The sequence below is a fragment of the Pelobates fuscus genome, chromosome 7, assembly GCF_036172605.1.
Source record: "Pelobates fuscus isolate aPelFus1 chromosome 7, aPelFus1.pri, whole genome shotgun sequence".
Taxonomy (NCBI): Eukaryota; Metazoa; Chordata; class Amphibia; order Anura; family Pelobatidae; genus Pelobates; species Pelobates fuscus.
Window position 1 is genome coordinate 169,812,888 of NC_086323.1, and position 21,039 is coordinate 169,833,926.

General features: G+C 40.5%; 1 protein-coding gene across 1 annotated transcript in view; it reads left to right on the plus strand.

Annotated features, from left to right (window-relative positions):
• Positions 1-21,039, plus strand: part of WNK2 (WNK lysine deficient protein kinase 2) — a 184,370-nt gene that overhangs the window by 82,651 nt on the left and 80,680 nt on the right. The window contains exons 4-7 of the mRNA XM_063426920.1: positions 956-1,176; positions 5,008-5,165; positions 17,864-17,952; positions 18,724-18,943. Coding sequence (XP_063282990.1) covers positions 956-1,176; positions 5,008-5,165; positions 17,864-17,952; positions 18,724-18,943 — 688 coding nt within the window. The remainder of the gene's footprint in view (positions 1-955; positions 1,177-5,007; positions 5,166-17,863; positions 17,953-18,723; positions 18,944-21,039) is intronic.

The following is a 21,039-nucleotide window of genomic DNA, read 5'->3' on the forward strand; positions in this document are numbered from 1 at the left end:
CGTTATGCAGCACTGATACAGGAAGCACCTTTTGTGGCAGTCTGCGTGACTGCCACTAGAGGTGTCCCTAGGCAACAATGTAAACACTGCAGATTTTTCCACTTTAGCATTGTGCACAAGCATAGTTCTTGATAGATACCCACATATTTTACTACAATATTGCAAGCTTTTATGTAACCAGTAAACGTTATTACTGGCAGTCAGCTCTCACATACGAGCTAAGCAGTGTGTGTTTTTTTTTATTTTTTATTTACAGCATTCATGACAACAAAAAAAGTGTCCTGCTCGATAGACCTACTAAAAGAGCTATACTAAGTTCTTGCATTTGTCAACAGATCTGTCCAATTCTGATCTAACAAGACCGCTAAAGCAACATCAAGTGTCCCCATTTCACCTTTATATTAGGGTGTCATGAAAAATAAAAGATAGCTTTGATAGTTGTGTACCCAAAATTATCTCATAATGTCTGTGTTGTGTACGCTGTCTGAAACCTACAGAGCTGCAAGTACCAGTGGTCTCTAGAATAAATATTTTACAATAAAGTCAAAGCACAAGGGAATGCCTAAATGCTGTGACACTGTAATAAGCAAACATTAACCATATTGGATGGTGTCATTTGTCCCAAAGCATATGTTCTCCTAGTGACTGAAGGTGAACAGAAATCAGATTAGCATTTGCTAATAAGCAAGTTATGCATTGCTTTCCACTAGTTCCTTTAGTTTAACCCCTTAAGGACCAAACTTCTGGAATACAAGGGAATCATGACATGTCATGTGTCCTTAAGGGGTTAATGGAAAAACGGGGCAAGAGTGTTGCAAATTTTTGTTTTATTTCTTTTCTTCCAAATCTGAAATTGACGTACCAAGTGACTCATGTTTGTGTAGTGAAATCTAGAAACAGCTGCTTGCTACAGGGATTATGAATCTGCTAATGAACCTGGGAATTAATTTTTCAGATACTTGAAGAGGTTTAAAGTCATGAAACCGAAGGTTCTCCGCAGTTGGTGCCGGCAGATCCTGAAGGGTTTACATTTTCTCCACACCCGAACTCCACCAATTATACACCGGGACCTGAAATGTGACAACATCTTCATCACAGGACCCACCGGCTCTGTGAAAATAGGAGATCTTGGATTAGCAACCCTAAAACGGGCTTCATTTGCTAAAAGTGTCATAGGTAATAATCAGCCTTGTCTATATGTGTTTCCTTCTGAAGAATTAAAAAGAAAATGGAAATAAATGGTTTGCAGTATGTGTTTGTTTTAAAAAATATATTTTTTTAAAAATCGATGGTGGGACAGCCATATTCCTGCTTGTCCTTAATCCTTGGAGTGAAAATTCTTTCCCTCCACTCATTTCTCTGCTCCCACTCTTATTTGCTTCTTTAGTCCTAATTACTACTAATTTTACTAATGCCATTTGTCTGTAAACTATGTGTGTAGGAAAGCAGCCTGTTATTTACACACAGTTTTATTTACACTTTTTATTGGATTATTGCAGTATGTTGTAAAACCTTTTCTTTGAACACCATTTTTGAAAATAACCATTTAAAGAGTAACTCCAAGCACCGTGACTACTTGAGTGAGTTGTAGAGGTTATGGTGCCTGGAATCTGTTTGTTAAGCATTTCACTATGAAATGCTGCATATACGAAGTATAACCCCTCTTTCGCTGGAGGTGTAACTCTACTAGAGTTCCCGCTGACTAATGGAATTGTGTGCATATTTCTATATCTTCTCCTGGTCCAATATCCAGTTTGTCCTCATGCAAGTAACAGAACCGGAAATAAGAACATCTACAGTAACACACCGTGCTGTAAATTACATTTTATTTCCACAGAGTCTGTGTGAGTCGCAACCAGGGCATAGGAGGCAAGTGCTGCATAAACAAAGTGATTGCACTCCTAAAACAGCATCGACTTGAACAGTGACTATATAGTGGCTTCATTAAAGGAGCGCTTCAGATGACCAGGCCACCTCTTCCAGGGTTAAAACAATTTAGTTGGCTCACCCTTTTCTCCTCCTTGTTCAAGCTCTGCCTCTTTGGCAAAGATCGATGATGTCAGCCAATCCAATGTTTTCCCACAGGGAAGCATTGAGAGGCTAAAGTGCATGTGTGGCAAAACATTGCACTGCTACAATCAGAGACCATCTGACTAAAATAACTGAGCTTTATGCAAGCGCCACTAGAGGTAGGTTAACCCTGCAATGTAAACATTGAAACTTTGAATGACAATGTTTTCAACTGAAAGGTTAAGTGGGTGACGGGTGGCATATGTTAATCAGATCACTTTGAAATTAAGTGGTCTGGGTACCTGTAACGGAACTCCCCGTACTCAGAGTACCTTCCGTTGATGGATGCTTCCTAGCTTGCGCCGAGGACCACAAGCACCGCACCGGACACCACAACCACCGCAGACTCCACAACCGCCGTAGCTTAACTTGTAGTCTCGCCATCTTCCTACCACCCTGGATCAGCTTCTGTCTTCCAGGACCGTGTGGGAAAGACCCCTTCCTTCCACCCTGTATGAACCTCCGACATCCAGGACTGTGTGGGGGAAGACCTCTCCTCCAGGAGAGCGTATCAAGAACAGCTCTTAGAAGAGCTAAGTGATTAAAGCTCAAGGGAGTATGCAGAGCATAGCAATCCCCAGTTTGATTATAGCAGTTCCCTCCAATAACAAGACAAGGCTACGTATTGAGGGTCAAGAAGATCTGTTTAATCGGCACCAAAGGGCTTTATTTTATGCAGGTTTTTACACAAAGTTACCACCCACATGGTATTGTGGAACAGCCAATCAAACACGTACAATACAGTTAAACACTCCCATTCATTCCTCTGCCTGTGATAGAATTACTGTACACAATGGGTTAATGTAATTATCACAGGCAGGAAAATATAGTTTTTATACAATTCTTATAACTTTAAAAGTATACATGCAATATTACATATTCTAACTCCGCATAATTAGTATACAAACATATCCAAAAATCATACACTTTGGTCCAGTGGTTCAAAAGATAGACCGACTGCAAGCATGGCTTTCCTGCCCAAAAACAGTTCCACAGATTCATGCTGTGCAGACGGTCTATCTTCTCCTGGAGATAATTGGCTTAAGTGGAAGTGGTAACTTAATTATCTCCAGGTTCAGTGACTATCTCCATTTACAACAACAGTAAAAATACATAAAAATACATATTTCCTATTATACTGAACAGAACCCGCACATTCAACCTATCCCAAGATAGCTTGGATCTGAGCGCTTAATATATCTGAACAGCTCTCAGATCCTACAAACAGAATAAAATCGCCATGGGGTTAAAGTTTAGCAAGGGCTGATGAGAGATTGAGAAATGACAAAGCAGCCAGTTTAAACTGGTCTGACAGTGTCCCTGGGACAACGCCCTGCTGGAGAACAATGGACAGGAAAAGTGGGAGGGGGAAGAGGAAGAGGCACATTCTCCCATGGAATCAAAGGGGCAGAAACCGTGCAATAAAATCCAATATGCCCAAATAACGTTTTTTAAAGGGCAAACTCTCCCAGGGGCCATAGTTACAAGGCAAGAGATTGGCAATTAGTCCTCTCCAGGCACAAGTGGCGAAGGACACTTCGTCACAGTGCCTATAGTATTCCTGTAGGCTAAAGTTGCTTTGGTACTTAGTGTATCCCTTTAATGTACCACTGTATCACATAGGATCCTACAATCTTTCTAAAATATAAGTCTAATTGCACGGTTTTTATTTTTTTATTTTTTTTATTTTATTTAAAAGCTCTTCTCTCTTGCTCTGTTTATTGCATACTAGATTCTACAGCAGCCTCCTAATTTTTCATGGGGGCTGTTTGAGACGCAGCCAGCAAATGTATTGGTGATTTAACTGGTTTTCCATCCCTAAACAACTTAAAGGGCCACTCCTCACCAAAGAGCACTTAAACTTGCTGAAGTGCTTGATATTATTATTATTATTATTATTATTTCTATAGCGCCATCAGATTTCGTAGCGCTGTACAATGGGTGGACTAACAGGCATGTAATTGTAACCAGACAACTGGACAGGAACTGAGAGGTTTAGGGCCCTGCTCAATGAGCTTACATTCTAGAGGGAGTGGGGTATAGTGACACAAAGGGTAAAAGTAGGGGTATGAAGTAGGTTGTTAGTACTCAATGAGTGCTTAGTAGGTAATTTTTGACAGTTGCAGGAGAGGAGTCGTGGGGGGGTGGGGGATAAAAACCTAACAATTTAACTGATATGCTTTCTTGAAGTGAGTTTTCAATGATTTTTTTGAATGAGTGGAGACTGGGTGAAAGTCTTACAGAGAAGGGAGTTCAACAGAGGAGGTGCAACCCCGGAGAAATATTGGAGACGAGCATTAGAGGTGGGAGTACGGACAGAGGATATACTTAGGTCTTTGGCAGAGCGTAGGGGCCTCGACGGGACATGCTTATGTGATAGGTAGGTTGGAGCAGCATTATGTAGGGACTTGTAAGCAAGCACCAGCATTTTAAATTGAGCCCTATATCGAACTGGAAGCCGATGCAGGGACTGACAGAGCGGGGAGGCGTGGGAGGTGCGAGCGGACAGGAAAATGAGTCTTGCCGCTGCATTCATTATAGATTGCTGCGGTGCAATCTGGGAACACGTAAGACCACTGAGAAGGGGATTGCAGTAGTCAAGGCGAGCGAGAACAACATCATGGACAAGCACCTTAGCCGCATCTGGCGTTAAATAGGGGTGGATGCGCGCTATGTTTTTGAGATGGAAGCGACAGAATTTGGCGATTGATTGGATATGAGGGGTGAAGGAGAGGTTGGAGTCCAAAAGAACATCCAGGCAGCGAGCCTGTGAGGTAGAGGTGATGGTAGCGCCGTTGACTCAGTTTTATAATTACTGCACTTAAATATTTAACTCGGTGTGTGTTTTTTTTATTTTTTCCAAATGTATACTTCTCTTTATAATATCGTTATATTTAAGTAAAATCTGTATATTTACATCCCATTTCTAATCTGCAGGAACGCCGGAATTTATGGCGCCAGAGATGTATGAAGAGCATTATGATGAGTCTGTTGACGTCTATGCTTTTGGAATGTGTATGTTAGAAATGGCAACATCTGAGTACCCGTACTCTGAATGCCAGAATGCTGCTCAGATATATCGGAAAGTTACCAGCGTAAGTCCTGTCTGTTTTGACAATATCTGTTATTTAATGTGTAAGGGGCCGTAAACGGCAAAGGAAGAGAAGGGCAAGGCATGATGAAAGTAAAGGGATCAGGTTGGGTGCAATATTCATGAAAAAAACATTGCCTCCGTATCTGTACTATTTACACTATTTAATTATGTTGCAACAGTAATAATAAATGTGGGCTTGGGGCGGGGCCTAACCGCAGAGCTGTGCAGACGCTCATCTCAACAGCTCCTGCTAAACCGGGGACTTAACGCCAAAATTGACCGCCATACAGGCACTTAATCACGACCACAAAGCTACCACTCGAGAGAGGATACCGAGGTGCAGAGATCGGTACCTCCCCGGCGACGAACTGAGCACAGAACACAATGAGGCCTACAAGCATGACAGGCGCAGGGGAGGCGGCCGCTCCCCAGCAGCAAGGCCAGGCCGGAAGGCTGACTGCAAGCCCTCGTTCCCCCCCCCTCTGGACCGGTGGGGGTTATCCCGGCCCACCCCCAACCAACTCCCGGGCACAGCAATGGCCCAGTACTGGCTCTGTGGAGGCAAAAAGCTACCGTCCCTACGACCTCCAAGATGGCCGATGCCTCTCGCACCGCCGTCACTTCCAACACTTGGCGGGAAACCGAGAAGCGACTGAACAGCATATTCAATGCCTTCTGGGAGTCTCTAGAAGCCCGCATGAGGGGCTCAGAGCCTGAAGAGATCCCCCAGACTTTGCCACAGGGTACCCCACAAGATGCCAAACCGGGAAAAATAGCAGAGCAACCCCAACGGCAGAAGCAGCAAAAGGGCACTAACCTGAACCGGCGGGGGCAGAGGCAGGACACACAACCCAAAAAAGCGGATGATGGAAGGCGGAGGGTGGTCAAAAACCGGCATCTCCCAGGCAAGGCGGGGAAGCAGAGGAGACCGCCAAAGACGAGCACCAGACCACCCCAAACAAAGCAGGTGAAGCTAAACTCAGCACCCACAGCAACTCAGAAAAGCCATGGGGATCTCGGCACCCGGTCACCAGGGAGATCGCACCAGCCTCACCACCTACAGCAGGGGGTATTCACCCAGCCCCGTCAAGGCATATTTCTATTATTCAACCTTTTGTTTAATGTTCAGTTTTGCTTCTTACAACTCCCATCACTCGCAGCCAACATGGAGGTCTGCATATTAAGCTAAGATGCTAATGTAGCTAGGGGGGCTTTACTTTAACTTTAGCTGGAACCATTGTCTCAGCCACAACCATGCCACTAGTTTATCCAGAATAAATAGCCCTCTATTGAAATAGCATGGTATAAAGGCGATGCAACTAAACGTGTGTCAATAATCTATGTTTTCTCTTCACATTAGTTATTTTAACTAAATCTTACTTTGCTGGAATAAATGTTTAGCTAAGCTCATAAAAACAAAAAAAAATTGTGCAAATTATCACGCCACTGTCTGACCTATGTGACTCCTGAGATACGCTGTTGTTGCGTCTGTTGATCTGTTTGTAACCTCCCGCACAACAAAAATAAATAATAAAAAAAATAAAAAAATAAATGAATAAATGTGGGCTTTCTACTTAGCTGTCTTTGAGAGAACAACAATTTAAAGGACAGTTGTCGCCTCAAATATTGTTGATGATATAAACATATCAAGTTTTGAAAGAAAATTGATTTCGTTTTTCTTTTTACGTAAAAATGTAAATATAAAAAAATTAAAAAAGAGAGAATCTAATCCCTGCCTTTTTAGTATATGCCTTGATGCTTCAGCCATATACATTCACAATGAATGAAAACTAAAAGGTCTGAGGACGTGAAGGTATGAGTTTTTTTTTTTTTTTTTTACATTTCAAAATATACATCTACTTAATTAACAAAATGATTGTTATATAAAAAAATACTTTTGAGGTAAAAAAAATCTTTAATGAAGAAGCAAGTAAGATAATGGAGCAACTTTATTACTCTTTGCCTTATGTATATGAAGCGAATTAGCTATTATTCAGTAGAAAACTTTACAGCAACAATACATTCAGACAAGGATAGTTTAGTTTGTGGGTTATTTTTTGTTTTGTTTTTTTGTTTAATTATCTTGTGCAAGTAGAATACTTTATAGTCTTTAAATAATTAAGCTAACTTTAATTTTACAGCTTTAAGTAGAAACTTCTTGAATCCCTTGTGTTCAAGAGTTTGAGATTTGCATAACGCTCACAAAGAAAGCAATGTGGGCACCAGGATTTGCTTTGGGCTTTTAAAGCGACAAACATGTTTGGTTAGAACACTCTACAAATACAGGAATACATTGATTTGAAGTGGTCATAGTATGTCTGTATGCGCAGTGCTTCAGTAAGAAACGCTATGCATGCTGGCGATGGACAGTCCTCCCTCCACCCCCTTGCTGCTAGGGTTACTCCTACCAAAAAAGTGTTTTAGTAAAATACTGTTTTTGGTAGGAGTAACCCTGTAATGAATTTGATTTCCATGGCAATTTGCCCTTGAGAATATGTGAGATGTTTCATCATTCCATACTAAATGTATTTTTATTTTTTTTTACAGATTTTGATATATACGAGTAACCCTTTGCTTTATATGCTCATTCAGATGCTGTGTGCGTTTTTGTTTTTGTTTTAATTTTGAAATAGTTTTAGTACTACACAGGCAATATAAATTCACATACAAAATTATATTTTTCCCAGCAGCATGAACATAAACTGAGAAATGTAACACTAAAATAATACAACAGTAGTATGCCAAAATACCATCACATTACCCCACCCATGCCCCCTGAGAGAGGCCATTCTGTTTCACAGCCTTTTCCCCCTGGGAAACCAGGAAGTAGATAGCTGTGGAGGTATAGTGCTTTTCTCCTCAGAGACACTCATCCGCAACTCAGCATCAATATCCACTAAAAATAATTTCTACAATTTATTTTGTCTATTAGGTGATAGTACAGACACTCATGGGAATAAGCGTAGAATTAAGGGGCCAAGTCCTCTTACTCCTCCACCTCGTGTTATAGAAGCATTCATAAAATGGCACACCGTAGAAAAAATAAAGTGTCCAAGAGTGGTGATAGGAAGGAAGCCGTATATAGGAAGTGAGTTTAGAAGAATGAGTATAATTAAAAGCCAGAGAAAGATAGAATTAAGGAAGATTTTTTTTTTTTTTTTTACCCACTGTGTAATTTTTTTTGATTAATTTATGACCTTGTACAGAAGGAATTTGGTCATAGGTCACAGCTAATGGATCCAGACATATGCCCTGGGGAACATGTGTAATTACAGATGGCTTTTTCCATCACACATAATGGTGTGGAGATGCAGGCAAAGTGTTTGAGGATAAATTATGATTCGGGAACTGTGCTGGGCAGATGTCATGATTCTGTTAGAATGAATGGTGCTAGATTGAGAAATCTGTTCAGTCTGAATATTTTTGTTCGCACACTCCCCACAAATGTTGTAAGCATCTTGCTTAAAGGGACACTATAGGGACACCTATAGGCACCAAAAAACATTTAGTTTAATTGTGTATAGATCATGCCCATGCAGTCTCACTGCTCAATTCTTTGCTAATTAGGAGTTAAATCACTTTGTTTATGCAGCCCTAGGCACACCTTCTTACATGTGACTTGCACAGCCTTCATAAACACTTCCTGTAAAGAGAGATTGAATGTTTAAAGTCCCTAAGTCTGTGTAATCTGTTAATATACTTCTAGATCCTGCATGAGCCTCTTGTGTGTGATTGAAGTAACAATCCTGTGGTATTCATGTTTTATATAAATTATAAGCACCTTTGATTCCAAGAACACACTACTCATGGCATCACTAATTCATATGTCTTTTAAATGGCAATGCACAGAGAGACACAGTCTACATACAAATCGACACACCACTTAACCCCTAAGGACCAAACTTCTGGAATAAAAGGGAATCATGACATGTCACACATGGCATGTGTCCTTAAGGGGTTAAAGGGACACTATAGGCACCCAGACCACTTAAACTCACTGAAGTGCTCTGGGTGCAGTGTCCCTTTTTGCACTTTACATTGCAGCTCTAAGTCTGCCTTCAGTGGCTGTCTCCCAGACAGCCAGTGGAGGTGCTTCCTGCATTGTAACAGACATTTGATCCGATATCTGATGCTGGACGTCCTCACGCTTTGCATGGTTTTTGTCCGAGAGGTCTAATGCGTGCGTGGGACGTCGGAGGGGGAGGAGAGTCAACCAAGCGCCAAGGGACATCGACGCTGGTATCAGATAAGTAAATATTTTATTGTGCGCTGTTCACGTTGTTTGCTGTGTTCTTTATTCTGTGGAACTATACTAGCTGCACTTTAGTATTTATTGCACTTTGATAAAGTGCCACGTTTTGCACTTTAGCTGTTTTGCATAAAGTAAATAAAGGGTTTTAACCCTTTATTCACTGGGAAGGGGGGCGTGAGGGAGGCAGGAGACATGGGGAGCTAAAGTTCCATGAATACAGCTTTGTATTCCTGATTCTTATAGCATCCTTTAAGCCTATAGGGCATATTGTCTGTCACTGTATATAGCATTTCTGAGAGCTACTTACTGCACACACATACTTATCACTGTTTTGAAAATCTACACTGAACAAATTTACAAACACAACACTTTTGTTTTTGCCCCCATTTTTCATGAGCTGCACTCAAAGATCTAGGCCTATTTCTCTAACATATTGTTCACAAATCTGTCTAAATCTGTGCTAGGGAGCACTTCTCGTTTGCCGAGATGATCCATCCACCTCACAGGTGTGGCATATCAGGATGCTGATTAGATCTAATCAGCATGATTATTGCACAGGTGTGCCTTAGGCCAGCCACAATAAAAGGCCACTCTAAAATGTGCAGTTTTACTGTATTGCCAGAAGAAACCAATTAGGAGCTTCTGTTAGCACTCCTGAGCGAAGTCCTCTAATACAGTACATTGTGTAGGAATTTCCATTTCTCCTACACTAGTTGTAAAGGTGTAGAGCGGCACCCAGCATATACACTGACTACTTAGAATGTGTGGGGGTACTAGGGCACTCGTGGCAACATACCCACTATAGTGAGTTGTAGTGGTTATGGTGAGTGGAGTGTTCTTTTTAAATAAGCAATATTTGTTTACTTAGTCCTTTTTTTGTTTTTACATTTGTTTAGTTTTAGAAGCCTGCTTTAGAAATAAAATGTTTAAATGTACTTTAACCCAGCGGTAAGACTGCAGCCCTATCCTCCTTCTGTATTCATCAAGTCTGCCTTGTCCTGTCAATTGCTTTTCGTAGAGTGAGATTTTTGGACATTTGATGCATATGCGGCTATTATTACAATTGCCAATCCAGTGGTCCTAGAGGAGCATTGAATGCACCCCCAGTGCCTGGCTTCAACCAATGTGACAGCCATCTTGGTCCTGCAACCAAAATTGCCTACTCCTGGAGACCCGGATTGCTCCTGCCACCATTCCACCTCTGTCACCAATGATCCCCCTGGCACTCCTGCTGCGTCCCGGGCCACTCCCCCGAGCCAGCACTGCATCCAGGGACCCCGGCCCATGGGAAGCCATGTAAGCTTGCAGAATTTTCTGTAAGGTAGCTTGGGAGACTGCAGCCATTTTCGTCAGGAATGTACACGAAGTAACAACCTAAAGCTCCAGATACTTGGAACAGACACAAAAGTTTCCTTTTTTTCCCCTCTGTATGTATATATATATATATATGTGTGTGTGTGTGTGTGTGTATATATATATATATATATATATATATATATATATATATATATATATATATATATATATATATATGTGTGTATATATATATATATATATATATATATATATATATATATATAGATAATATATTATTATTATTTTTTTTTCACAAAGAAACAGATACAAATAGTGGAATAAAAAAAAAAAAAAAAATATATATATTTTTTATGCAATCCATAAAGGAGCAAGACAAAGCAAGCTTGTTAACCTAGGCTGCTTCTTGCAATTGGTTAATCCCTCCCCTCTGATCCCCTTTTATCTTGTCCCCCTTTTGCAACATTGTACCCACTTTTTCCCCTCCCCTTCTATGGGCAGCAGTCATGCCTCTCCTTCCTTGTAAGTCCAGGGGAATCCTGGATATTCATTGTGTATCTGGCTGTAAAGGCAGTTGCCCCATCCTGTTAAAACCACATTTCAGGAAGTTTTTTCTGTTTGCGTCAATTCCACTTTTTGTATCTGTTGTTTCTTTGTGAAATTACCCATTATGAATCTACCAAGACTTAGTTATAGTATGTACATGCAACAAAAAATGTAATTACTAACAATTTAAGTTTTTACCTGTTAAATCCTACTCTGAAATTTGGCTCAACTTGTATAAATATTACATGATATGTTGAACATATTCTAAACTAACAAATTTGGAATTCTTGAATATTTGACACTTTCCTGATGCCAAGTATATCTCCCACTTAAGTCCAAAGATTTAAGGTGAAGTCCAGCACCTTATACACGTACTGTTCCTGCCTATCCATTAGCACACATATTGAATTATCTAGATAATTTAGGTTTCTGTACTCTCAACCTGCGGTATGGGTACCCCAATGGATATGCAGAGAGGAGTCCTTACTTTCCTCAAGTCGGTAGGGAGACCAAAAGATTTTGCCAACTAGCTCTGCACTGCCTCACTATAGTGATGGAGCTTGCTGATTTCACGTGCACTGCATGTGCAAATCATGGTCAGCTCCCTGAGGGACCTTGTTAGTCAATGGGCTGTAGCTTGGTTTCCCAGGAAATGCTAGCAGAATGCTTGGTTGTATAGGGAGAGGTATTCGCAGTAGAAAGAGGGAAGTGCTCATGCCATTGTACAGAACACTGGTGATACGGTCTCCAGTATTGTACGCAGTACTGGAGACCGTATCTTCAGAAGGATATTGATACCTTAGAGAGAGTTCAGAGAAGGGTTACTAAACTGGTTCATGGATTGCAGGATAAAACTTACCAGGAACGGTTAAATGATCTTATCGCTTGGAGGAAAGACGAGACGGGGGGATATGATAGAAACATTTAAATACATAAAGGGAATCAACACAGTAAAGGAAGTGACTATATTTAAAAGGTGAAAAACTACCACAAGAAGAGGACATAGTCTTAAATTAGAGGGGCAAAGGTTTAAAAAGAATACCAGGAAGTATTACTTTACTGAGAGGGTAGTGGATGCATGGAATAGCCTTCCAGCTGAAGTGGTAGAGGTTAACACAGTTAAGGAGTTTAAGCATGCGTGGGATAGATATAAGGCTATCCTAACTATAAGATAAGGCCAGGGACTAATGAAAGTATTTAGAAAATTGGGCAGACTAGATGGGCCGAATGGTTCTTATCTGCCGTCACATTCTATGTTTCTATGTATTGAGCATTTCACTGAAATTAGAAACGGAAAAGTGCATTTAAAGTGACACACAGCTATATAAACACACATACACACTGCCTACATCCACTCAATCTCCCCTTCCCTTCAATTTACAATTTTCCCACACATACATGTCATTATGAGCAACAGCATCCTCAAACGCCACACTACACGTACATAGAGAACAGCCCACATGTAAGTTCAGAATATACAGACTGGTGGAGAGATATCAGGATATGTTAGCTAGGATGAAACTTTTAGAGAGGCACAGAGATAAGCAGTAGCTTGGAGAGACCTTTTTCTTCCATAGTGTACCTTCTTTGCTTGTGTGCAGCTATAGGGATACTAATCATTCTGAAATAACCCCTCTTCTTTATAAAAGGATTGTATATCTTATAGTGGTGTAATTAAATGTTATTTTCACATTTTCTTGTATCCTAGCTATGACTTAAAATTATAAATATTTAAAAACAGCACTTATCGCCCGTATGACAGTTTTTAAAGGGATTTATTTTCTTATTACTCGGTAAAGGCTTAAAATACCTGGCAAGTATAATTCTATAGCGAGCATCCCTCCTTAAAATAAACAATACGTTATTGGCGACTAGCTAATCTTGCTATAAACAAAATGTCATACTGAACATGTGAATGTACAAATGATACCATGGACCCTATGCACAAATTACTAAATGGGTAGTAAACCGTACAGAACAAGAGTAACAATCTAGACTACAATCTATATCTGAAAATGCAAAAAAAGGTTTTATTACAAACTAGGGCTTGAAAAATTTTATATTCTACGTGTAAACAAGTATGACACGTACTCTATTAATAACCCCCAAACGTTTCGGCACCTCCTGGAGGTGCCGAAACGTTGGGGGGTTATTTTTGATTCCTGTTTCTGCCCTGTTAGGCTTGTGAGAACTTTGGTAAATTTATTGTTTATTATTTTTTGCCTATTTTGTATCACTTTATATATTATTGATTTATTAAACCTGGTTGAGTATTTGTGTATTCTGGTGTGCATTCTCTTACTTATTTTGTTTCAAACCTAAACCACAGTTCTGTATCTGCCTTTAAAGGGACACTCCACTGCCCAAATAGAAAAAAAAATCACTGTCGACTAGGCATGCCCCCAAAGAAAACATGCATTCATTTCAGTATGCAACATCTAAAAAAAACTTGCAGAAACTACAGATCTCTTGTTAAGCCCTCCCTTCTAACCCCACCCAGACTCTGTCGAATCAGACTTACAATGCAGCTCAATGAGAAGTCTTTGCAAGGCAGGTGCTCTGAGCAATTGCTGCTTCTTGAATTTAGCTCCGTAACAAGCTTAATTTTTTAAAAGTGAAATTTTTTTATTGCAATCTGCACTATTTGTAAAATGTAAAAGACAGAACACATTCTTCGCACATAAAGCACTTCAGTAAGATGACATGCTTTAGTGTCCCTTTAAATCAGGGTACTTAGCTGCTATGCATATCTCTTTTTTCATGTTCAGGTGCAATGCCCATACCCATTTGTATATTTAACCCCCTCCTCCACTGCAGAATGTGTAACTGCGCAATTAAATATTAATTCTGTGAATTATAATCTAATACATGCTAGGGCTCTCTTGTCCCTGTGAGTATATGGCATGTGGCATCGCTGATGGAAGTTAATGATTATTTTCTGCTGTTGGACAAGTAAAGATCAATCTGAAAATGATCAGCCACGTGGGTGTCTCTGAGCCATCTGCTGATCAAGGTCAATTTCTGAGCTGCTGAGGCGTGAAGTGTTCCCTCTGTCTTACAATTTACAGGACTTTTCCAGCCAGTCACTGGCGTCACTCAGTAACTCTCTGGGATATAGATAATCTTTTTTTTTTTTTCTGAGCATTCTATTCTAAATAAATCTGAGAATTAAAATACAAATCATACGAGCAACAGTCATAAATGATCTTCATGCCAGCGGCTAAGGCCTTCATTGGTTCAAAATACTTAATCTACATTTTGGCTCAAAATATTCTCAAAAATGTCCTTCCTATCATGTCTCTCTCTGTGTGTACAATACTTAAAAAAAGAACAAACCACTACATTCATCCAAGCTATAAAAAACTATTCTATAAAAAACTAGTCTCACTGTGCACTGTGCATCTGACTTTCTCCACTATAAATTTATGCTGAGCTCATACAGCTTGGCTCTTTCCTCTGCAAAAGTTAATGACTTCAATACCCTCATACCCACACTCGCCCGCGAACCCAAACGACTATTTCACACATTTAACTCTCTTCTTCGCCCTGCTGTACCTCCTCCACCTACTAACTTGACTGCCTCAGACTTTGCAACTCACTTCACTGACAAGATCTCTACAATCAGAGAAGAGATCTCTCATCTTTCTCCTCCCCCTTGCAATACTTCCCCTAACTTCACTCCCTCTGCTGTTCTTTGTTCATTTGCACCCGCTACATTGGAAGAGGTTTCTGCTCTGCTCCAGTCCTCCCGCCCCACCACCTGCTCCCTAGATTCAATTCCCTCGGATCTCATCCGTACTGTCTTCTTCTCTTTCTCCACCTCTCACTAAAATTCTCAATCTCTCTCTCTCCTCTGGTATATTTCCATCGCCCTTCAAACATGCAACTGTAACCCCAATTCTAAAGAAGCCCAATCTTGACCCTAACTCCCCATCCAACTATCGTCCTATCTCGCTACTGCCTTTTGCATCCAAGATCCTTGAAAGAATTGTGTATGCGAGATTGACAGACTTCCTCGAATCAAACTCTCTGCTAGACCCGCTTCAGTCTGGTTTCCGCGCTAAGCACTCTGTGGAAACGGCACTGACCAAAGTATCCAATGATCTACTCGCTGCAAAATCTCGTGGTCACTACTCTATCCTAATTCTCCTTGACCTGTCTGCGGCTTTTGACACTGTTGATCATCAACAGCTTCTTCTCATCCTTGGCAATATCAGTCTACAAGATATTGCTCTCTCCTGGTGCTCCTCCTACCTCTCCCAGCGCTCTTTCAGTGTTTTTCTCTGGCTCTGCTTCTTCTCCTCAACTCCTCTCTGTTGGTGTCCCTCAAGGTTCAGTCCTTGGTCCCCTACTGTTCTACATATATACTGCCTCCCTTGGTAAACTCATTAGCTCCTTTGGCTCCCAATATCATTTCTATGCAGATGACACGCAAATCTACCTGTCCTCTCCTGATCTCTCCCCGTCCCTCTTGACTAGTGTCTTTGACTGCCTATCTGCTGTTTCTAACTGGATGGCTGCCCACTTCCTTAAACTAAACTTGACCAAAACTGAAATTCTGGTCTTTCCTCCCTCAAGTGTTGTTACTCCTGTGTCTGTCTCCCTCCAAGTCAATGGTGCGACCATCAGCTCCACCACGCAGGCTCGCTGGCTAGGTGTTCTCTTTGACTCCGACCTCTCCTTCAAGCCTCATGTTCACTCTATCGCCAAATCCTGTCATTTCCATCTCAAAAACATTGCGCGCATCCGCCCCTACTTAATGCCAGATGCGACTAAGGTGTTGGTCCATTCCACCGTACTTTCTCGCCTTGACTACTGTAATCCGCTTCTCAGTGGTCTTACGTGCTCCCAACTTGCGCCGTTACAGTCCATAATGAATGCGGCGGCGAGGCTCATCTTCCTGTCCGCCCGCACCTCCCATGCCTCACCCTTCTGTCAGTCCCTACATTGGCTTCCTATAAAATATAGAGCTCAATTTAAAATTATGGTTCTTGCTTTCAAATGTCTACATAATGCTGCTCCCACCTATCTATCCTCCCTTACGCACAAGTATGTCCCGTCTAGGCCCTTACGATCTGCTGAAGACTTACGTCTATCTTCTGTCCGTACTCCCACCTCTGATGCTCGCCTTCAAGACTTCTTGAGGGCTGCACCGTTCCTGTGGAACTCGCTTCCCTCCTCCGTTAGATGCTCACCCAGTCTCCACTCCTTCAAAAAATCATTAAAAACCCACTTCTTCATAAAAGCGTATCAATTAAACTCTTAATAGCTCCCAACTGATTCCTCTTCTGCAACTGTCACTAGTCTAATACTATCCTTACCTTTTGTGTCATTTTACCCCACTCCCTCTAGCATGTAAGCTCATTGAGCAGGGCCCTCAACCCCTCTGTTCCTGTGTGTCCAACTTGTCTGGTTACAACTACATGTCTGTTCGTCCACCCATTGTAAAGCGCTGCGGAATTTGACGGCGCTCTATAAATAAAATAATAATAATAATATCAAAAGAAATTGCACCTCAATTGAAAAATCAATAGTTTCACTTGATTCTAGAAATCTCCCTATACACACAATTTAATACAGATTAATTCCGATTTTATTTTTTCATCAAACTGGCAGATAATGTAAAATAATAAAATCTAAGGAATTTTATTTTCCATGTTCCTTTTTTAACTTTGAATGTCTTAATACTGTTAGCATTTACTGCAATACAATATACATATTTGTGTTCATCAGTGTCTCGCAACAGCAATTGGCCAGAGCACCTGCCTTGCACAGACTTCTCATTGAGCTGCAGTGGGAATTCTGTGATTGGACAGCCACAGAGAGTCTGGGCAGGTTAGAAGGGGAGGGCTTGCAAAGGCAGCAGAGGAGATCTGCAGGTTTTACAAGCTGTTTCAATAGGCCCCGAATAAAAACAACGGTTTATATGGGGTATATTTATTTTTTTAAATGATTTATTTATTCTTATTTTTTTGGCAGTGGAGTGTCCCTTCAAATGTTAAGATTTGAAAGAGCTGGTGATGCATTTCTCTTGCTTTACAGATAAGCCTACCTGCCCAGCACTGTACTTCCTGTCAAGCTCCAGAATACTTTTTTTTTTTTTTTTTATATTTCTTCCATCTTGACGAGTCAATGAGTCCACCACTTTTCGATGCTCCTGAAAGTTAAACCCAACAGATCTGCTGTTCAGGCCCAGGACCTGCTTTTTTTTAATGTATTTGTTCCTTAAAAATGAATTCGTTTTTTTCTTTTAGAATGTAATAGCCAGAGGCACATTACAATATATCTCATATTGCAATCAATTACGCTGAAGGTTAGATCTAGATAGGTGATTTTAAGTAGCCTTCTAAAACTGTATTTTTGTGTGCACTGTTCCTAAATCTGTATTATGAAGGATTAGATCTATGACTCATGTGCCTGTCCATGTGACTCCAAGGATAGGTCACCAACACTGAGAATACAAATAATGTTAATTTCTATGATTTATACTTATTTCCCTCTCTACTTCCTGATCTGTTTGAGTAATAGACATTTGCACACATATTTAAATATTGAATACAATGTCTTTCTTTTTCAAATATCTGCAGGGTGTCAAGCCAGCAAGCTTTGAGAAGGTGTCAGACCCAGAAATCAAGGAAATTATTGGGGAGTGTATCTGTAAAAATAAACAAGAAAGGTGAGGATGTATGGAGAATCTATTGGATGTGCCCATGTTTTCTGTGTAGATGTTTATCTTTGGTCAAGATTCGTGATGCTCCTAATAGAGATGTCTTTATATCGACCAGCTGCAGAATTTTGCTTCTTCTTATGCAGCTCATGTCTTGACAATTTATTTGCAATGAGTCAGCTAAACTGCGGACAGCCATGGTAAATAATGTGCTGTCACTTAAAGCAGTTTCTTTTATCGAAAACAAAATACTCTCAGGGAAAGAAAATGCATAGCCTCGAACCCTTAAATCCTAGACACTACACTTTGATGCTATGTATACAAATGTGTGCAGGTCAGGGTTTCTGAAAAATAGGTGATGCAAAATATTCGAAAGCTAGTGAGGAATCACTTTTGTCTAAACACGATTAGTTTCCTGAAATTGCTTTGCTTGGGAAATCATATTACAAATTTAATAAACTCTGTGTGTCCTGAACGTATCTCTGGGTAGTTAATATGCCGTTGTTGCATTATTAAAAAGAATAACGACTTGGCATGCATATGTGATTGTGAATCGGAAGCACATTTGTTGTATAGTATATATTTTTTTTTTCTACAATATGTTTGGTGAGCTAGCATGTCAGAATTACAGAGGTACTTGTACAAATGTTCAAAATGTCAACGGTTATTCTTAAAATGCTCTAAAATATGTGCAACAGCCATTCAACTTATGCAACATAAAGTTAAATAATACAATTCTAGAAAAAAATGCGCAGAATCCTTTTGCATTTTGTTTTTCAGATATGAGATTAAAGATTTATTAAGCCATGCCTTCTTTGCTGAAGATACTGGGGTGAGAGTGGAACTTGCTGAGGAAGACCATGGGAGAAAATCTTCCATTGCCTTAAGACTCTGGGTAGAAGATCACAAAAAGTTAAAAGGGAAACCCAAAGATAATGGAGCCATTGAGTTTACTTTTGATCTGGAAAAAGAAACTCCTGATGATGTTGCACAAGAAATGGTAACATTTATCCCTCTCCCACCTCAGTTTTTACTTTGTATTTTTATTTATTTTTACAAGGCTCCTTAATATCTATAGACCTGTAACTCCTTATCAAGTAACTTACTTTTGAATATGAGCCACACTCTCCATTGTCAGTGGTGGAGGTGTCATCCCTACTGTTTTGTGGAGAGTAAGGAAGATTTGCCTTTTTAGGTGTGATTATTGCAGTTACTGTTTTGTGCTATAAAAATACTAGATCCCAGAATTTGACTGCATTATTATAGCATGAGCCGCTGTGGAACTGTGGTGATTTAGTACAAGCAGAGGCACAGTTTAATGGGATTTGTAGTTCTGCAGCAGTTCTGCGCCCTGTCCACACCCTGTTCAGAGTAAATATATGTCCTCCGCAATCAATCTGCACATATCATGACTAATAATGAAACAGCTGTTAATCTTACAATTGACTAGGCTCAAATTCTGAAATAATGGCTCACACACTTTGTTTTAATATATTGAAAGATTTCACCAATTAAAGAGCAAAATAAAATGTTAACCATACTGCTGTATCACCTAACACATTTTGGATCCATGTGAAGGATAATATTCAGTTGTAACAAATAAGTAATAGCAGTATGATTACTAGTTCTTGTGATTGTATGTGTGTGTGTCAGTCAGCCAAGAGACTCCTCTCTCTGCATGCCCTTTGTTAGATAGATGACATACTGCTCGCTCATTATTTTCCTCTTACTCTCTGGCAATGTACTGATCCTTCTGATGCTCGCTGTTCTAGAACTCACAGAAAAAAAAAATTGTTCTTATGGCTTGGGTACTCTTGTCATTTACGTTCAAAACTGATTCTCCACTGCATGGACAATGCAGCTATAAAGGATCCTATAGTGCCAGGAAAACAAACCAGTTTTCCTGGCACTATAGACTCTTGGAGAGCCCCCCTCCTCCCTCGGCGCTGATGGGTTTAAAACCCCTTCAGCCACTTACCTGAATCCACCGCCGGGATCCTTCGGCGCTGGTGATCTCTTCTCCCCCGCCGACATCGGCTCCCGAGTGGAGCCGAATGCACATTCAAACCCGCCTATAGGAAAGCATTACTCCATGCTTTCCTGTGGGGATCTTATTTGACGCTGGACGTGAGGATGTTTATCGTCAAATAAGTCCAATTTACTCAGTGTAAATTGCGGAAGCAGCCTCTAGTGGTTGTCAGTGAGTTTCTCTGAAACTGCTATGTTTTCAGCTGCAGGGTTAAAACTAGGGGGACCTGGCACCCAGACAACTTCATTGAGCTGAAGTGGTCTGGGTGCCTATAGTGGTCCGTTTTTTATTGGGCTGAATTTTTTTGAAATTACCTTTTGTAACAGTTTCAGCTCTGTTTCTTTTCAAAGTGTCTTCATTCAGTTATTTACTAGAATCAAACAGTTGATGATTATAAGGTTAATATCTGTTCATACACCTGTTCATTGTGTGTATCCATATATAACCAAGAAAGAAAAAGTACATGATGGTTAAAGGAACACTATAGTATTAGGAATACAAACATGTAGTCAGAACACTTTAGTTCTGGAGTACCGGTTTAGGTTCTCAGCCCCCCCACAGTAAGGAGTTAAGATAGCTTTACTCAGTTTTACTCACCCTTTCTCCATCGCCGTGCTTCTCTTGCTGCAGCTCTGTGGCTGAGGTCATCAATCTTTACTACTTTAGCCAATCTAATTTTTCCATAGGAAAGCATTGGGAGGCTATTGCTCATGCGCTGCAAAACGCCACGCTGTGCCAATCAGCAACTGCTCATAGAGCTGCATTGAATCAGTGCATCTCTATGCCAAGTGTTCAGAGTCTTCATGCAGAGTGTGGAGACGCTGAATGTAGTTGCTGCCAACAATGCAGCACTGAACTTGGAAGTGCCTCTAGTTGCTGTCTGAGTGACTGTCACTAGGGGAGTTACTAGGCAGCAACGTAAAACACTACCTTTTCTCTGAAATGGAAATCCTGCAGGGCTATGCTATAGACACCAGAACCACTACATTAAGCTGTAGTATCTCTGGTAACTAGTGTATCTTTAATAACTCATTTCAAACAGTGATCGTCCTATATTGTGATGTAAT